Below are 16,640 nucleotides of genomic sequence, written 5' to 3'. Positions count from 1 at the left end.
TTAGCAGAGGTCGTCATAGATGAAGCCATCTTGGAAAGACAAGCCTTAAATAAAGTCTGGAGGGTCTGTACCAAATAGTGGGTCTAAATTGACCATAAGCCTGCCAACGGAGAGCCCAATATGGATAATTTTCACAATTGTTTACAAATGGAAATTAGGATCGTAACCCCAAATACCGAATATTTTCTCCGCAAGAATAAAAAAACTCTCCCAAATCGCTCTTTTTTACTGGACTTTTAAGTTATTAAGAACATACAGTGGTCGAATTAAAATCAGTGTTGCCGAAAGTAGGTATTTATGCCCAAAGTGGACTTCCGCAATTTTTTTGTTTTCGACATAATGATAGGTTTTTAAATTTTTATATGCCTCTGCCATGTAAAGTAGTGTAAGCAAAATGCTTCATTGCCTTTGTAACACCCCTGTAGTTTAACAATCTACCACCTTATTGTACCATGGATATAACGAAATGTTTCGATATTCGATTTATAGATAATTTTTGCCACATTTTGAAACATGCAATAGATTACAGAAATTTGCCTATGTATGTCTATTCGCATTTTGGTATTGCGCTCATATATTGGTACCGCCCACTTTATTATATTCAAAAGACTGCACTTGTTTTTCGAAGAAGTCAACCAGGCTTCAGCCAATAAAAAAATTTGTTCTATGTGTTCCTATCTTTATTATTGTTTTTTAGAATGGAACAATAATTTCCAAGGTGGACCATTGATGGTCCACCAATCCACCTGAATACATTTTTTCTTTTGATAGTTATGTAATCATGGTACAATGAAGGTATGATAGGTTGCAAAATTTAGCAAGTAAAGAGACCTACCTGAGAATTACTATCAAAGCCAATGCAACAAGTTGTATTGTATCAAATAAGCAAATCGACTTGTTGCATTGATTTTGAGTAAATAAACAAAAAAACGGGAAAATTTAATGAAATGTCAATTTTTTTTTTCAAAATCATGTTCTATATTTCACTAAAGATTTATTTCGCTACAAAAAGTGTAAATTGTGTCCATAAATACGTTGGAATGTGCATTTTAATTCCAACTGAATTTGAATATTTTCTCAACAATTTTCATACAATTGAAAAGAACACACACATGCACAAAATTAAGCCAGGCAAATGAAAAAAATTAAAATCGATTGGTAGCAGTGTCCTACCTTGATTTCATTGTACCATGCTTGTAATGTCAAAGCATATACACAGTTTTAAAGGACGTTTAAATATAAATGGGTTAACCCACAGGGTTTGAATTAAAATTGTCATATCCAATATTTATACTTCAAATACAGGTAGATGCATCAACGCTTGGAAGCATTGATATGTCAAAAAAATTAAATGTTTCTTCAAATATAAATAGCTTTTTACAAATTTAAACAATTTTTCATTCAACATTTTCAATTCCAAAATTGGTTTGACAGTTCATTGTCCCACCAGCTGTGTCGACGCGTACATTCTTCTACCATGGTATATACAATAGAATTGACATTTAAAACCTACGGGGTTTTCGAAATCCTGTACAACGAAAACGTACTATTAGCTTGGTAGAATAAACAAGTAAAAAAAAACATTAAGTTCGGCCGGGCCAAACTTTTAATACCCTTCACCTTAGGGTAAAGGAAACATTAGAAGAAATGTGACAAAAACCATTAAAATGCCGAATATCGGGAGGTACCGTTATATGGGGGCTATACCAAATCGTGGACCTACACATGCAATGTTTTCCCAAAGGAGCTAGAACCCATTATAAGCTACAAATACCAAATTTTAGACAAATCAGTGAAAAAATGTGGCAAAAACTATCAAAATACCGAATATTGGGAGGTACCATTATATGGGACTATATCAAAACGTGGACCTATACATACGATGTGACCCACAAATACCAATTTTTAGACAAATCGGTGAAAAAATTTGGCAAAACCCATCAAAATGCAGAATATCGGGAGGTACCGTTATATGGGGGCTATACCAAATCATGGACCCATACATGCAATATTTCGCCAACGGAGCTGGAACCCATTATGACCAACAAATACCATTTTTAGACAAATCCGTGAAAAAATCTGGCAAAAAAAATTAAAATACCGAATATCGGGAGGTTGCATAAATCATCAAAATATCGAATATCGGGAGGTACCGTTATATGGAGACTATACCAGAACGTGGACCGATATCTCATTTTCAATACCAACCATCCTAGACACAATACAAATTGCTCTGCTAATTTTTTACGTGTAATAATGTGGGCTGTATCGTGATTACAACAGACAAACAGACGGACATCGTTAAATCGACTTAGAATTTTATGCTGATTATGAATATATATTTTCAATAAAGTTTAATTTCACAACATAAATTAAAAAGATAAAGAAAATGCAGAGCGGAAAATGAGGTTGCCATGATTTTATTGTACAATGGTTATTAGAAATATTTATTAGAGTGTGCGCATAGAAGAATATAACCAATTTTACAATGAAAAGGAGTAATGAAACAATCATATTTCAAAAGAAAATCTTGGTGTCATTCATTTTACGCGATTTTTACTTCATTTTATAAATGGAGGGAAACAATCAAATGAATGTGAAGTACTTGTTGCATGCCATTTTCCAATATTCTGACAGAAAGCAAGCATGGCATCAGGTATATTCTGTATTCTATTAGTATATTCGAAACAGCCTTTACTTTTTATTTTATGTGATGGTATATTACAGCATTAGCTAAAATTCGACGTACTCGGTCATGTAATACACACAAAAAGAAATAAATAATATAAAAAATTTAAATGTTTGCAATTAGAAAATGTTACAATTGGGTGAATTTAAAAAAGTATCAATTTTTACAACGTTGTCGTATTTGGGTAATACGGACGTACAAAGCATTTCACCATGGTGGGGAAGTTGAATATTTGTACAAGGTACGTCGAATTTTAAGTAACGCTGAAAATATTGAAATTATTGCCGTAAAATTTTTCTTCCATTTCCGAATTAAAAAATAATGTTTCAATCATTTGGGAAAACTTTCATTTGACAATTCCCTCCACTTTTTTCTAGAATCTTGTAAATCGATTACTCTAATTGTTATTACTTAGTTCGAAGGAATGTATTTGAGGGACAAACGATTATTATTGATAATTTTATTTTTTACGAATTTTTGCCTACAAAAAAGTGTTGCAATTAAAACGTGGACATATATAGGTACAGACGAAAAAAATGCAACAACACAGCGGTAAAATGACCCAAACGAAATACACAAAATTTTTCTAAGACGATTTCTAAGACGATTTTGTTAAATATCTTTATTTTATTATATTTTTGATAAAAGACTACATACACATACACATAGTCTTTTTTTCTGCATGATTATATGGATGGAATTAATTTAATTTTTTTTAAATAAAATATTCTTATCAGCTTGCGTAATCATTAGAAAATTTTAACATTTGCTCGTCAAGAAAATACATCTCGAACATGGAATTTTCATGAAGCCTAGTGACGAGTAAAAACTCACTCACGATATCGAACCTCTCGAAAACGCGTGCGAAAGTTAGGCATCATTAATGCGATTCTGTAACTATTTATCAAGGTAGATGTACTAGGTAATCGCATCAGCCCAGCTGACGGCACCATTAAATGTCAAAACAAATTGTTGTAATGATGAATTCGCCCTAAATGAATGCAACAACAAATTTGTTTATGTTTTCTTCCCTAAATAATTTAATAATTAATTTAAGAGCAAGTTTAGAGTGAAACCAGTAAAAAAATTAAAAGAAAATGAAAAAGTGCTCGATTTGCAATAAGAAATATTGTGATGGAAATTTAACACTATTTAGTGTCCCTAAAGACAAAGGAAGGAGGTTAGAATGGAGTGCAGCTTGAGGAATTAAGTTAGCCCCAACATCTATGATTTGTATGGACCATTTTAATCCAAAGCACATCACGGGAAGTAGTGCAAGAATTCGGCTCCAATGAATTCTATCCAATTTTTTGCGATTCTGTTCCTGGATATTATGTTGTTGGCTATTGGCCAAATTATTGAGATTTTGATATTCATATCCTGCTGTTGCTGCTATTGAATATGTGGTGAATGTATGGCCATATGCTTCGGAGTGTTGGTACCCTGATTTTGCATAGAACGATATTGGTGCTACGTTTTTTTTTTCTTTAAACCATTTTTTCTATATTTTCTATTGAATATAAATTGCGACGTTCGTTTACGACGAGAGGCACACAAAATAAAATGTAAACAAACACCTCGTTTCTGATTGGTTGAAACAAATTTGCCGCAACCTTTAAATGTCATGGCGAATCTATGTTTTTCGCCTTAGATGCCAATTTTGACATTTGAGGGGACCACAAAAGTTACTTTGTTGTAGCAATTCGCCGATGCGGTTACCTGTTAGATCTACCTTGCTATTTATCATCAATTATTGATGGATGTACAATTTTTATATCTTTATTTTCGACTTTTAACGAACATTATTAATATATCAATGATTAAAAGAAATTGCAAATTGCCATCAGTTTGGTTTAACAATATCTGGTTTTAGGAGCATCATTTTCAAATTTGGGCGAAAAGTGTACAAATAAACAAGAACGGGCAGTAGAAGAACGAATTAAAGTTTAAATAAACCTAGAAAACACTAAATAATTTATTTCATTATCGAAATAGGCCAAATTACATCAACTCGTTTACAGCTATGACACTTTTTAAAAGTGAAATACACCATAGCTTAATTCATTGGTTTTATTTGAAAATTGAAAGTCTGCGACTGGATATACGACCGTCTCGGTGTAAAGCGTTTTGAACTTCTTTAATATCTGGCAAACCACTGATATCGCCACGAGCTGCCATCGACACAGGGGAACTCAGCAGTCTCTTTGCAACCCTTTGAATGTCCGCTGCCGTTATTTTATCTAAATTCCAAATTAAAAGTGGGTGATCAGTCATACATTTAAACAATTTTTTCGCCAAACTCACCGATTTCGTTGATAAAGTGCTCTGGACGTTTTCTATGACCAGTTGCCAGAACTTGTCGACCAACGTCTTCAAATACCACTGGTCTCGATTCCAGGTTCATTAACAACATAGACTGAAGTTGAATCTTTGAGCGACTAAGTTCCTCTCTTCCTGGATTGGATGTCATGTGAACCAATTCACGTGTTACGACTTCGGTCATGTCTCTGACGTTTGTGGGCGGGGCACTTGCATGTATACAGAACAGACCGGTGTCGGCATATGCATGATTATAGGCTGTGGCGCTGTACATCCAGTGATACCTATTCAAAACGTTGGTGTATAGTCGTGAATACATGCCTTTTCCCGGTCCACCCGCAGAAAAAGAGCCTCCACCACCCATCATTATATTTAGCACACATAGGGCAACAAAATCCGGATCCTGATGAGAACAGCCCTCGAGGCCAATGACCACGTGAGCAAGTTCCGGTAAACCGGCTGCAGCATATATTGGTATCTCACACTCTTCTTTCCGCAATCCCCCCGTGTATTGAGCCACAGATTTATCCACCGCTTGAGCTCCTGTGGTTCTAATTTCCTCATTATCCCAAATAGCTGCGTTTTCAATGAAATATTGTTCTACATGACGTACCAGTTCGTCATGGTTGACCTATAGTATCAAGAAATGAAAAATCAGAGATAAATGTATTTAGCTCCGTTCGCCATGCCAGTACGAACATTAACAAAATAAAACTAGCGTTGTAAATGTGATCAATTGAATCGGTTATATTTTAGTAGAATCAATTGAATATCATCGTCTAGTTGATTGTGGAGTTTAGACTATTGATTTACAATCATTGGCTATTGAACACGCGAAAAAAGTAAAAAATTACTTCACAACTCCACAAGAATTACACAATATATACATTGGTATTATACCTAGCTGTTGCATCAGTATTACGTAACATTTACGCTAAATAAGCAGGGATAATTTTTAAATATTTATCACAGATAGGAATTTTTACCCTGATTATACATAGATATAGAACTTTAAACGTGTCTAATGTCTCAATATATTTTAGTTCGCATGATATTAATTATAGAAATCATTATGTTGAGATTTTCTCCCCTACGCGTGTTCAACTTAAAAGTCATTTTGAATATTCGGCCATCAACCGGGACATGCGAATTTTATAGCTTTTCTAAATTTGATAGTTTTAATAATTTGCTTGAGACTATCCACTTCGGTGTATGTACAACAAATCACGTCATGAAATCGAGTAACCGAACCTTTCCCCAACGAAAAAATACTTTGCCGTAATCAACATACCCTTAAACTCAATATAAGCCATATATCATCAACTATTGACTTACCCCTACACCGGCGATTACCATTCGTTCGGGTGTGTGATGATACTTTAAATAGTTCATCAAAACATCTCGATTAATCGAATCCAAATTTTGTGGTGGGCACAACTTAGGCAGACCCAAAGTGTTCTCGCGATAAGCTGCAGCATGGATCATGTCCATCAATATGGGTTCTTGCTCAGGACGCATTCCCAAAGTTTCTAGTTCAAATTGAATCGTTCGTCGTGCCAACAATACCTCATCCTCATGCAACGTTGGCCTCAGAGTCACATCCGCCAAAAGGCGTGTCACAGATTCAATTGCACGACTATCGATACTTGCCGCATATATTAATGTGTCCCGGGAACTCTGGCAATCGCAGATACCACCATTTTTCTCCAGTTCTTTTAATATAGCATCTTTGTTGGGGAAATTTGTTGTAGACTGTAAGAAAACGCAATACAAATTTGATTGCCATCCAGACAAATAAGAACTTTTACTTACATTGAAAGCCAATTTTTCGAGGAAATGTGAAACTCCACTGGGATATGTCACTTCATAACGTGGACCGGAATCAATTACCAATCCAACTGTACAGAACTGGCCAAACCGAGGTTCCGAGGCCACCCTCAAACCGTTTTTTAGTACCGTTACCTTAGTAGTGGAGCCCTCCTCCAAAGGCTTTGCATATTCATATTCAACATTGCCTTTATTGAACGGTTGTGTCAATGGAGGCAGTTTTGTCACCACCTTCGTCGAAGGTTCGTTCACGGTGTATAGACCTCCTTCGTTTTTACGCAAAGCACCGGTAATATTCCCTATGCCTGTGCCACCTCCAATTTCATCAGTTGACGTTTCTGTTGCAAAGAAACGCCGCACCAAACCCGGAGGAGAACTAAAACAAAGCCAATTGAGGTTATTTTTTCAAATGAAAACTGATAAGAACTCATGCCTCTGCCAAGTGCTCCTTAACGTCCGCAAACTCGCCCGTAACTGCATTTTATCACTGTTGAAATGGCGAGAAATTTGTCCAAAATAATATAGAATTGGGTGAATGCAATCTTTTTTTAGTTATCCACAAGTTTTAAGAAAGAATTTTTTGACAGCCAGCCCATGGCATTACACCACCATACCAGACGAAATGTCAAACCTTATTTGCTTGTGTGTGTTTCAATCACAATAAGTGTTTTGACAACTTATCCAGATGACCAGCTGCGGCAAATGTAGTATTCACGGCCTATCTATAAGGTCATCCGATGAGACCAGCTGATTACAAACGTATGCAATAGTGCGAATGTGAACGTAAACAAAAGAATTGACAATATGAGACATGCCCTATATAAAAACATTGAACAAATAAGTTTGCTGTCAAGACTTAATTGTGATTTGAAATTTAAATAGAGTAAAATCACGATTGAGACAATAATACCATGGTAGAAGAATATAGGTAGTCGCATCGACACAGCTGCTGGGACAATGAACTGTCAAGCCAATTTTGAAATTGAAAATTTTGAATGAAAAGTTATACAAATTTATAAAAATTGTTGAAAAATTCATATCATAACAACTTTCAATTGGTGTTGTATGAGAAAACTTATAAAAATCTACTTATTAAAAAAAAAACATTTTAAAAGTGTTAACATGTATGAAGCATGGTACAATGAATTCAAGGTAGGGCAGAACTACCATATGATTTAAATTTTTTTATTTTTCTGGCTTAATATGCCAACTTCATTTGCTTATGTGTGTGTCTTCTTTTCAATAATAAAAAATTGTTCAGAAAATATTCAAATTCGGGTGTTTTCAAAATGCTTATTGCAACGAATGCATCGACAAAATCTACAGTTTTTGTCGGGAAATAAACCATAAGAGACATATAGAACATGATATTGAAAAGAAATTTTGACCATTCATTCAGTTTTCGCGGTTTTAAATTATTTATTCAAAATCAAGTTGAAAGTTTTGAAAGTCTTGAAAGTTTTGTTTCCTCTACATTTTGCATCCAATTGATATTCCCTAATGAACTGCTTTGACAAGATCATCACGTAGAAAGAGACGTACTTACTTGGTCGCAGCTAAATAAATAATAAAAGAAAACCATAACCAATCTTCGTTCGCATGTTGGTATTAAGCTATAAATAATATTTGTTTTTATTTCATTAATCTTACAATTAGTATTTTACTACTTGGTATTTGCTGAATAATATTATTTCATTACAAAGTTACATACATCATTTATATTCTTATCCATAGTCTGACTAAACTGAAAATCACATTTAAGTTGACCACCTTATTTTGGGATCTACACAAATAAACTGAGAATTTATCAAATATATTATAAAGTGGTGCCATTGGATCGAAATGTTAATACTTGCTATTTATAAATAATAATACAATATAAAATAGAATAATATGAACAAATATAATATTCTTAAAAATACACGGCATTCTATTTAGTTTGCAATAATGGTTAAGTGTTTTCTTTTTAATTTTCTCTAAGAAAATTATTGCAATTTTAAAATATCCGTATGATCGTTTTGTTTAACAAATATATTTACGATTCGTGTTCCGCTTTCACAATAAATTTGGAACATTAAATTTGGTCCTGAAGTCTATTGGAACAACCCATCCTCTGAAAGAAGTTATGCAGCTGTATTTATTATGTCCATTGCGGTATGTAGGGCCCTTGTGAGCATATCTGAATATAGGCGTGCATCACAAGCTGAAAATCTTGCTTTAATAATACGTATATAATTATGTGGATTGGACGATTCGTTTAAAATATGTATGTCTTCCTCGTCCCCATTTGGAACAACGTTCAAGGGTTTGGAGAAGTCACAGTTATTTGTATTGGTTTAATGTGCATCAAAAATCTATGGTCTCCACACAAAAATCAATAAAAATAAAAAATGTACTGCTTTCTTAGGTTAGGCATTTGCGACACGTTTCGAATTGTTTTTTTCGCGGTATTACTTTTGTCTTAGCTCCGTATCATATTGTTTTCGTTGAAAGTCATACAAAATAAACAACCGAAGACATAAAATCGTGTCGCAAATTCCTATACACTCTTTTGGAGTTTTTTTTTTTTTTTTTTTTTTTTTTTTGGTGATGTAAGATTAACACCAAATTAGGTTGTAAACATGTTAATATCCATTCGCTGAGAACATTGATCTTTAATGTGGATAATCAAAATAATACTCCAGCGACATTTGAAAAAATGTCTTTTATTCATCGGTAAATGGATGTTCCGATGTTTCGCTACTGTTTCGTCTTCGGTTTTCGAGTATTTTAGTGGCTTGTTCCAATGTTTCTCTATAAAATATATTATAGTTTTCACTCGGCAGTGAATATTTCGAGTCATCTAGATGCCATGTTAAACCCAGAACAATATTGAACGCGGAAGTATCATAGCTGTGACACCCAGAGTAACGATACTGTGGCTTTTTGTTATACTTGCAGCCATTCGATTGTGCACCTATAAAAGACAAATATTGTTATTGGAAGATTAAAATACATGTACCTTCGATGATATACGTTATCATCAAATTTGATACCCTTGCCAATCAAATTTCGTTTTGTAGGGTTTTCTTAGAATTAAATTTCATTTTCACATCGCATTTTTAATAGCTGTTTGTTAATTTGCCAGTTTATTAAGATTGAAATTGAAAGTTCAAATGTATCTTTAATTATGCAGTCAGCGACTAAGATAACTTCAGCACTGGCAAACCTATTTCTTATATTTTCAGATTATTTATTAATCAAAAATATTATAGCTCAATATTATTTTAGAAAATAAATGACCAAAATCATTATGGGATCCGTGTCTTCTGTTACATGTGAGGGCAACCCCTGAAATCAATTGGTAACGTACATTGTATACGACTTCACTAATTCAGTCTCGACTTGAAACGACGAATGTGGCGAGAAGACGGAATCGAAGAAACTCATTTGCGAACATTGTGGGAAGTCAGAATCCGGGAAACTCACTCACTCAAGCTATCTTTTTGTGGTGTATTGTGTGTATTATGGTATATTGGTGTATATTTTTCCGAGCAAACCAAACTAATTAACGGTATGAGTCAGCAGCAAGGATATGAACAGCAGGCCTTTGGTGGCCAGCATGCATCAACTTCTACAGGAGGTACACAAATTGTCCGTGTTTCCGAAATGAGGACGAAATACGAATTAATTAAATAATAGGCGACACTGGAATTGCATGAATTGAGTGTTTTCTTTTGTTTGTTATCATTGTAGACCAGGCGTACGGATGGAAGCCGAATCCGTCGGGATCCAGTTCTCCGTCCAGCGGGGGAGGCTTCTTGGATCCAGAAAATTTGCAAACCAAAAACTTTTCGTTTAACGAGGAAACTGTCCGCAAAGGATTCATTCGTAAAGTATACCTCATACTAATGGTAATGTCAAGTGTAGTTGGGAGAGGGATAAATAACAAAGTCTACATGTAGATTGCATTCGTTTTAGGCTCAACTTCTTTTTACTTTCGGAATGGTGGCTCTGTTTCTTTTCCATGAGCCCACGTTAAAATTTTCTCAAAACAATCCGGGCTTGGTACTTGGAGCTGCAATTACAACACTAGTTGTTGTGATAGCAATGGCTTGTTGTGAAACGGCTCGACGCTCGTTTCCTGTCAACTTTATATGCCTTGGAGTATTCACACTGGCTGAATCTTTCCTGGTCGGTGCTATAGCCGGGCGATACAATTCGGAAGCGGTAAATATTTGCGCATTCGACTGTCATTCCAAGTTCTAAATAAAAAATTATCTGAAGGTATTTTTGGCTGTTGGAATTACGGCAATATTATGTCTGGCACTGACGATTTTTGCCATGCAAACAAAGTACGACTTCACTGCATGTGGTGGATTCCTCATCGCTGCCCTTGTCTGTTTGATGATATTTGGCATTGTTGGAATGTTTTGGAGAGCACACATTGTACAGACCATATATGCCGGTTGTGGTGCATTGCTGGCCTGTGTGTTCCTTATATACGATACACAGATTATGATGGGTGGTGACCACAAATACAGCATCAGTCCAGAAGAGTACATATTTGCTGCATTAAATCTTTATATGGATGTTATTCGCATCTTTCTCTACGTTTTACAATTGATTGGCAACAGAAAGTAGATGACGGCGAAAACGTTTTCGAGAGCAATCGTTCCACCTCTACATACTCGAAGAATTTACAGGATGACAACAATGTCACAAATGATACCTTTTATTTAGAAAGCTAATGATTAAAATCAATTGACTTTTTTATTTTCAGATCAACGGTACTACAAGAAAATTTACCAACAAATGTAAATCACCTATTTGCAATAAAATATTCTAATCTTGTGTAGTCAATATTGTGAGTCACTGTTATTTGTTAACAAGGAGGGATGTTCTAAAATTGATTTTTCAGATTGCTATGGAAGACAGAAAAGACAAATGTGTCCTTTTTACAGACAGTCTTGCGGCCGTTGTCATGTTATATGGACTCCTGGTCATAGCGGTATCTCTTTCAATGAAGAGGTTGGCTCTCGGCCAATGATGATTAAACACAAAATTGCCAATGACTGGAACGAGGAATTCACTCAAATTTCAACAACCAAGGGAAATAAAACTTTTTCCAAATTTGTGAAAATGTTTTTGCACGTCCCTGGTACCTCAAGCTAAACCTATCCTCGAAGGATACAAAATTAATAAATAGGTTGATGGTTGGTCAACCTTATGACAAGGTGTTTCTACATCGCATTAGAGCAGTTGGTAATGATATTTGCGATACATGTGGCAGTCGTGAAGATGCCCAACATTGTATTTTTGAATGCCTGAGGTTTGTAAACATAAGATCCAATTTTCCTAGCCTCTTCTCCCTTCACCATAAACTGACAACGGTCCTCCAAAACAAAGACACCAATCTCTATACACAACTCCTTGATTTTATCAAGGAAGCTCATCTACAACTGTGATTTTACCTTACACTGTGATACACTGTTACATTTTATAGAGTACAGTTCATCAAGAAAATATTTTTAACAACCTAATTATTAAGAGAATCTTGTCGGTGTAACAAACTTACGAGGTAACATTTTTTATTTAAAAAATAAAAATAGTAGGCAATCTAAATGATCATTTGTTACACATATGAGCTCAGTGAAGTGTGCCAGAACGCTGTCATATAAAATGCATGCAAATTATTAAATTCCTATACACCGATGTGTTTGAATAATTGTAGATTGATATCTGTAGGATTAAACTATCATTATTTAATTGGGGTAAGTAGTTAATAAAAAGGAACAAATATATAAAATGCAAAGATATAAACGATGATTCACTTCCAAACATCGCTGGATTCGTATACGAACAAGAGATCGACTATGGATAGCAATTAGAGATCAGTGTCCGTCCCACTCGGTACTCGTAAATGTATACATTTACATATTTTTTCATTGTAAAAATGTATATTTCAATAAATCATTTGTTTGTAGCATGCCCCATAACGCAAACAAAACAGTATTCTCAAATCCGCTGTTGCGTGTACTTTAGCAGAATAGCAATACTTGCCATGGACATTGCGTCTGTTATACAATATTTAAACACACTAGTTGTTTAACACGTTGGAATATTTGAACACGTTAGGATCATCTTCCAGTGATGTCAAGGATAAGCGTTAAGCTTGTTTGACAGTTCGAAAGCCACTCAATTCTTCACATTAATTCCAATAAATTTGCAATGTTAAAACGTTTAACTTGGACAGGTTCAAATCAAACTACGCATATGTGGGTTGCTACTATTTCTTTAAATAAATTCTAGACTTAATAGCTAAGACTTACCTATGGGATCCAAACATTCCAGTGTAAGCGCACATTTTATCCATGGCAGAAGTATCTTTTCGGTAACAAAAGATGTGTCCTCAAACAGAACCGTATCCAAATCCACCATCCTTAGGAAAATGAAATCATCTGCATCGGTTTGAAAGTAATCAAACATTTTTGGGTGCGTTCGTGTGGAAACGGCAGTTGGTGTATTCCAGCCAAGCACTCCAACCAAGTGTAAATGTCTCTTTAAGTCAATCAAGTCATGACTCGTTCCCCGAATTCGTATGTAGTTTTCGGCAAATAAAATGGACTTAGATCGCATCAATGCGTCCTTAATTATAATCGGACGATATGCATGCATACGTTGGTCGGACACATGAGATGGGAACACTGATAAATCATACGATATTACGGTACAGTGCGAATTATTGCAATATGCAGTCAGGGCACGTAATTCCTCTTCGGATAATCCCAAGTCATATATGATTAAATATTCATTTGGGAATTTTAAAGCTATATTCTGCGACAAAAGAATGGCAGATGGCGCTTGCCCTTCCTGAACGTAAGTAACAATTGTGAAATTTACTTTAGTGCCATTAAATAGGTGAACGGCAGCATTATGCAATTGTGAGTGCTGATAATTTTCGGGCACCTCTCTCGAGTTCGGCAAAAGTTCCACATCAAGCATATAGCCAGGATATTTGTATGAGCGTTGATCCTTTGTGTTCTGAGCATCATATTTGTAATAGTTTGAAGTCAGTGTATTTTTGGTCGCATTATGAGCAGCTGACGATAAGGTCGTAAATCCCAATAGGGTGAGATATTTCGCATCAATTTCTAGCTTCTTCTCCTCAGAAACGCGTAAATTTTCCTGAAAGAGTTTACAAAAAGATATTACATTCGCTTATGCATTAAACAGGATCAATAAACAATGATGAGTAGTGCCAATGTCATCAGCCTCTAAAGGACTCTTACCTGAATCTTATTGATTTGTTGATGAGTGTGTGAAACAATATTTTTTAAGTCGCTCGATTCGCTTGTACCCAAAATGATAAATAATAAAGTCGATGTAATAATACAGCAAAGAACCACAATGAAGTGCTTTGTTCTCATTGCTGCTTCGGATCTATTTTGTTGTTTCACTTTCTAATGCAATAAAATGGAATGAAGACTTGTGAACTGTATTGCTTGAAAGGAGAAAACGTCACAAGTGAGTCGATCACGGCCTAGACCGTTACATAGGCAAGATAATATTCGTCTTATAACAGGGAATTCATTTATAACTTCCGCATGTTCATGGACATTGAATAAACCTGGAAAAAACACTGCATTATAGCCAAAAGATAACATAATATTCACTACCCACTATACCTTAAAAAGTGTGTAGCTACGCTCGTTTTTGCTATGCTTCCCCAGGCGGCAGAGCTGGTGATACCAAGATATCCGGACAGATTACTAAACCAGCCAGCGAGTCTCTCCAAAAAGTAGGATAATACCACTTGTTCATTTAGAGTTTACATAATAATAAATATATTCTTCCTGAATTTATGTCCATTTATTTCTTCGTTCCTTTATGCTCACTACACTGTCTGAATTTAACTACTCCTTTTACTCCACTTATATGACGCGACGAGCTATGGGCATTGATGAACCAAAGACAAACAACTACTTCCTATTTTGATGTTATATTTATAGGGAACACAATGCTTCCCAAAGATAAAGAATATTTTATATTTTTTATTTTTCCGCAATGCTTATTTATTTATTGTGTAGCCCAATAGGTGTGTGTGTGTTTTTTGTGTTGTGTGATGACAAGCCAAACGTCAAAAACAAGTCTTGATACGTTGGGAATGTCTAGTGAAAAAGAAGAAGCATGTGAAGCCTGTATGGCGGTTGTTAATTCTGAATCCACACAGGATCCAGGAGCATTCCATGAGTAAGTTTTTCGCCAGAGCCTCTTTAGCGAAAACAGGGGTCACCATGTGTGGGCGAGGTTGACAACTACAGCTATATATACAATATATATACAAGTACAAAAAAGATACGTTTCAAACCATGGTTAAGTTTCCTATATTCCTGATTATCTGCTCTATTGTGAATTATTTAAAAGATTTACAAAAATGTTCCAATAAGCTTACAGAGAGCCAATAATCGTTATGTATGTAAATGCAACTCGAAAAACAAGCAGCAAAAGCTAAATATACACCATGGTTGAAGAATATAGGTAGACGCCTCGAAACAGCTGCTGGGACAATGAACTGTCAAACCAATTTTGTAATTGAAAATGTTGAATAAAAAATTATTTAAATTTGTACAAATTCTTAAAAAATGTGTACCATAACAACCTTCGATTGGCTTCGTATAAGAAAACTTATAAAAATATATTTATTTTTGAAAAAACATTAAAAAAATTTTGACATATAAATGTTCCCAAGCGTTGATGCATCTACCTGTATTCTTCTACCATGATATACACGATAAACCAAATATCAGACGTACGTGAACGGAACAACCAAACGGATCAATCGGGCAAATAAAGGCTACGGTGTGGCAAAATAAGACACTATTAGACATTATAATGTATTAACAAAAACAAAAACCGCGAAACAATGCTTCTAACATGCGTCTAGATTTTGAATCAAATGAAAGCAAATCAAGTGGCTTGTATTATTAAAAAACGACGTTACGTGTTAAAGCACTTTTCTGTCAATAGATCTGGTTAGTTTGATATTTTCTACAATACTACTTACACTAATTATGTTGTTATTAATTTTTAAATTTTCTACATCACATTTGAACTCTTCAATTTTTTACCTCTCTTTAAAAACGAATTAAATGAAGGTAGCCTCATTTCAAATTAGAATTCATAACTCTGCATTTTTCTGTAATTTATCTTGTAAAATTTTGTGGCAAAGAAAAAAGATTCCCATCTCTGTGTTGTCAGCATTCAGGGATTATTCTGACTTCGACTGGGAAAAATGCAAATATTTGGGGATTTTGGAAAATTTATACGTTATACACTAACTGGCCAATGTTGTAATGCAAGCCACACACGTAGCAACTGGTTGTACAACTTGGAGAGGTTGTATTCAAGATTGTATCGTTTGTGGCCTGGTTGTACGAAGTTGTGTCTCGATTGCACAAAAAATCAAAATTTTTTGATATTTGGCATGTTGTACCAACCGATTTTAATGTTTGTGGGCATGTCGCATACAATTTCATTTTGTGCTTATTTTCAAAGAGGCAACACCATTGTCTTGCACATCAAAACAACACGAAATGCAATCAAATGTATGATTTCAAAGAAAATATAAAAACATAAAAATATATATGAAACCGAATTTCAAAAAATTAATAATAAATAAAGGCCATTAAGTAAATTATGGAGAACAAAATTAGGAACAACTCTAGTTTGGAAAGGTAGAATTGTCAGCTATAATTTGGCATCAATTTTGTTAACCCCCATAATGGAACCTTTTTTGACTTTTTGGGGGTTTTATAAAAAATCC

At 34.8% G+C, this 16,640-nt stretch overlaps 3 protein-coding genes across 3 annotated transcripts; 1 reads left to right on the top strand and 2 right to left on the bottom strand.

Moving 5' to 3' along the window:
* Positions 1 to 4,628: 4,628 nt before the first annotated feature.
* Positions 4,629 to 7,510, bottom strand: LOC101891332 (mitochondrial-processing peptidase subunit alpha). The gene is made up of 5 exons (XM_005177909.4): positions 7,269 to 7,510; positions 6,821 to 7,211; positions 6,344 to 6,760; positions 4,994 to 5,639; positions 4,629 to 4,929 (listed from the first exon to the last, which is right to left on the bottom strand). The coding sequence occupies exons 1-5, from the start codon at positions 7,313 to 7,315 to the stop codon at positions 4,760 to 4,762; spliced, it is 1,671 nt and encodes a 556-aa protein (XP_005177966.1). The 5' UTR covers positions 7,316 to 7,510; the 3' UTR covers positions 4,629 to 4,759.
* Positions 7,511 to 8,423: 913 nt separating this feature from the next.
* On the bottom strand, positions 8,424 to 14,956 carry LOC101891161 (uncharacterized). The gene is made up of 4 exons (XM_005177908.4): positions 14,503 to 14,956; positions 14,107 to 14,444; positions 13,147 to 14,002; positions 8,424 to 9,791 (listed from the first exon to the last, which is right to left on the bottom strand). Exons 2-4 carry the CDS (start codon positions 14,242 to 14,244, stop codon positions 9,541 to 9,543), a joined length of 1,245 nt encoding a protein of 414 aa, XP_005177965.1. The 5' UTR covers positions 14,245 to 14,444; positions 14,503 to 14,956; the 3' UTR covers positions 8,424 to 9,540.
* Positions 10,273 to 11,677, top strand: LOC101890988 (protein lifeguard 2). The gene is made up of 4 exons (XM_005177907.4): positions 10,273 to 10,457; positions 10,571 to 10,728; positions 10,796 to 11,044; positions 11,102 to 11,677. The coding sequence occupies exons 1-4, from the start codon at positions 10,391 to 10,393 to the stop codon at positions 11,456 to 11,458; spliced, it is 831 nt and encodes a 276-aa protein (XP_005177964.1). The 5' UTR covers positions 10,273 to 10,390; the 3' UTR covers positions 11,459 to 11,677.
* Positions 14,957 to 16,640: the final 1,684 nt, after the last annotated feature.

Source organism: Musca domestica, unplaced genomic scaffold (genome assembly GCF_030504385.1).
Source record: "Musca domestica strain aabys unplaced genomic scaffold, Musca_domestica.polishedcontigs.V.1.1 8, whole genome shotgun sequence".
Taxonomy (NCBI): Eukaryota; Metazoa; Arthropoda; class Insecta; order Diptera; family Muscidae; genus Musca; species Musca domestica.
This window is presented reverse-complemented; position numbering and strand designations above follow the sequence as displayed.

Coding starts and splice junctions, on each gene's coding strand:
- LOC101891332 (XM_005177909.4), bottom strand. CDS start 7,315: ATGCAGTTACGGGCGAGTTTGCGGACGTTAAGGAGCACTTGGCAGAG. Junction 7,212..7,268: donor TTAAGGAGCACTTGGCAGAG/GCATGAGTTCTT, acceptor GCTTTGTTTTAG/TTCTCCTCCGGGTTTGGTGC. Junction 5,640..6,343: donor TGGTAATCGCCGGTGTAGGG/GTAAGTCAATAG, acceptor TTGATACTATAG/GTCAACCATGACGAACTGGT.
- LOC101890988 (XM_005177907.4), top strand. CDS start 10,391: ATGAGTCAGCAGCAAGGATATGAACAGCAGGCCTTTGGTGGCCAGCAT. Junction 10,458..10,570: donor TGCATCAACTTCTACAGGAG/GTACACAAATTG, acceptor TTATCATTGTAG/ACCAGGCGTACGGATGGAAG. Junction 10,729..10,795: donor AAGTATACCTCATACTAATG/GTAATGTCAAGT, acceptor CATTCGTTTTAG/GCTCAACTTCTTTTTACTTT.
- LOC101891161 (XM_005177908.4), bottom strand. CDS start 14,244: ATGAGAACAAAGCACTTCATTGTGGTTCTTTGCTGTATTATTACATCG. Junction 14,003..14,106: donor AACAAATCAATAAGATTCAG/GTAAGAGTCCTT, acceptor AAACTCTTTCAG/GAAAATTTACGCGTTTCTGA. Junction 9,792..13,146: donor GGAATGTTTGGATCCCATAG/GTAAGTCTTAGC, acceptor TGTCTTTTATAG/GTGCACAATCGAATGGCTGC.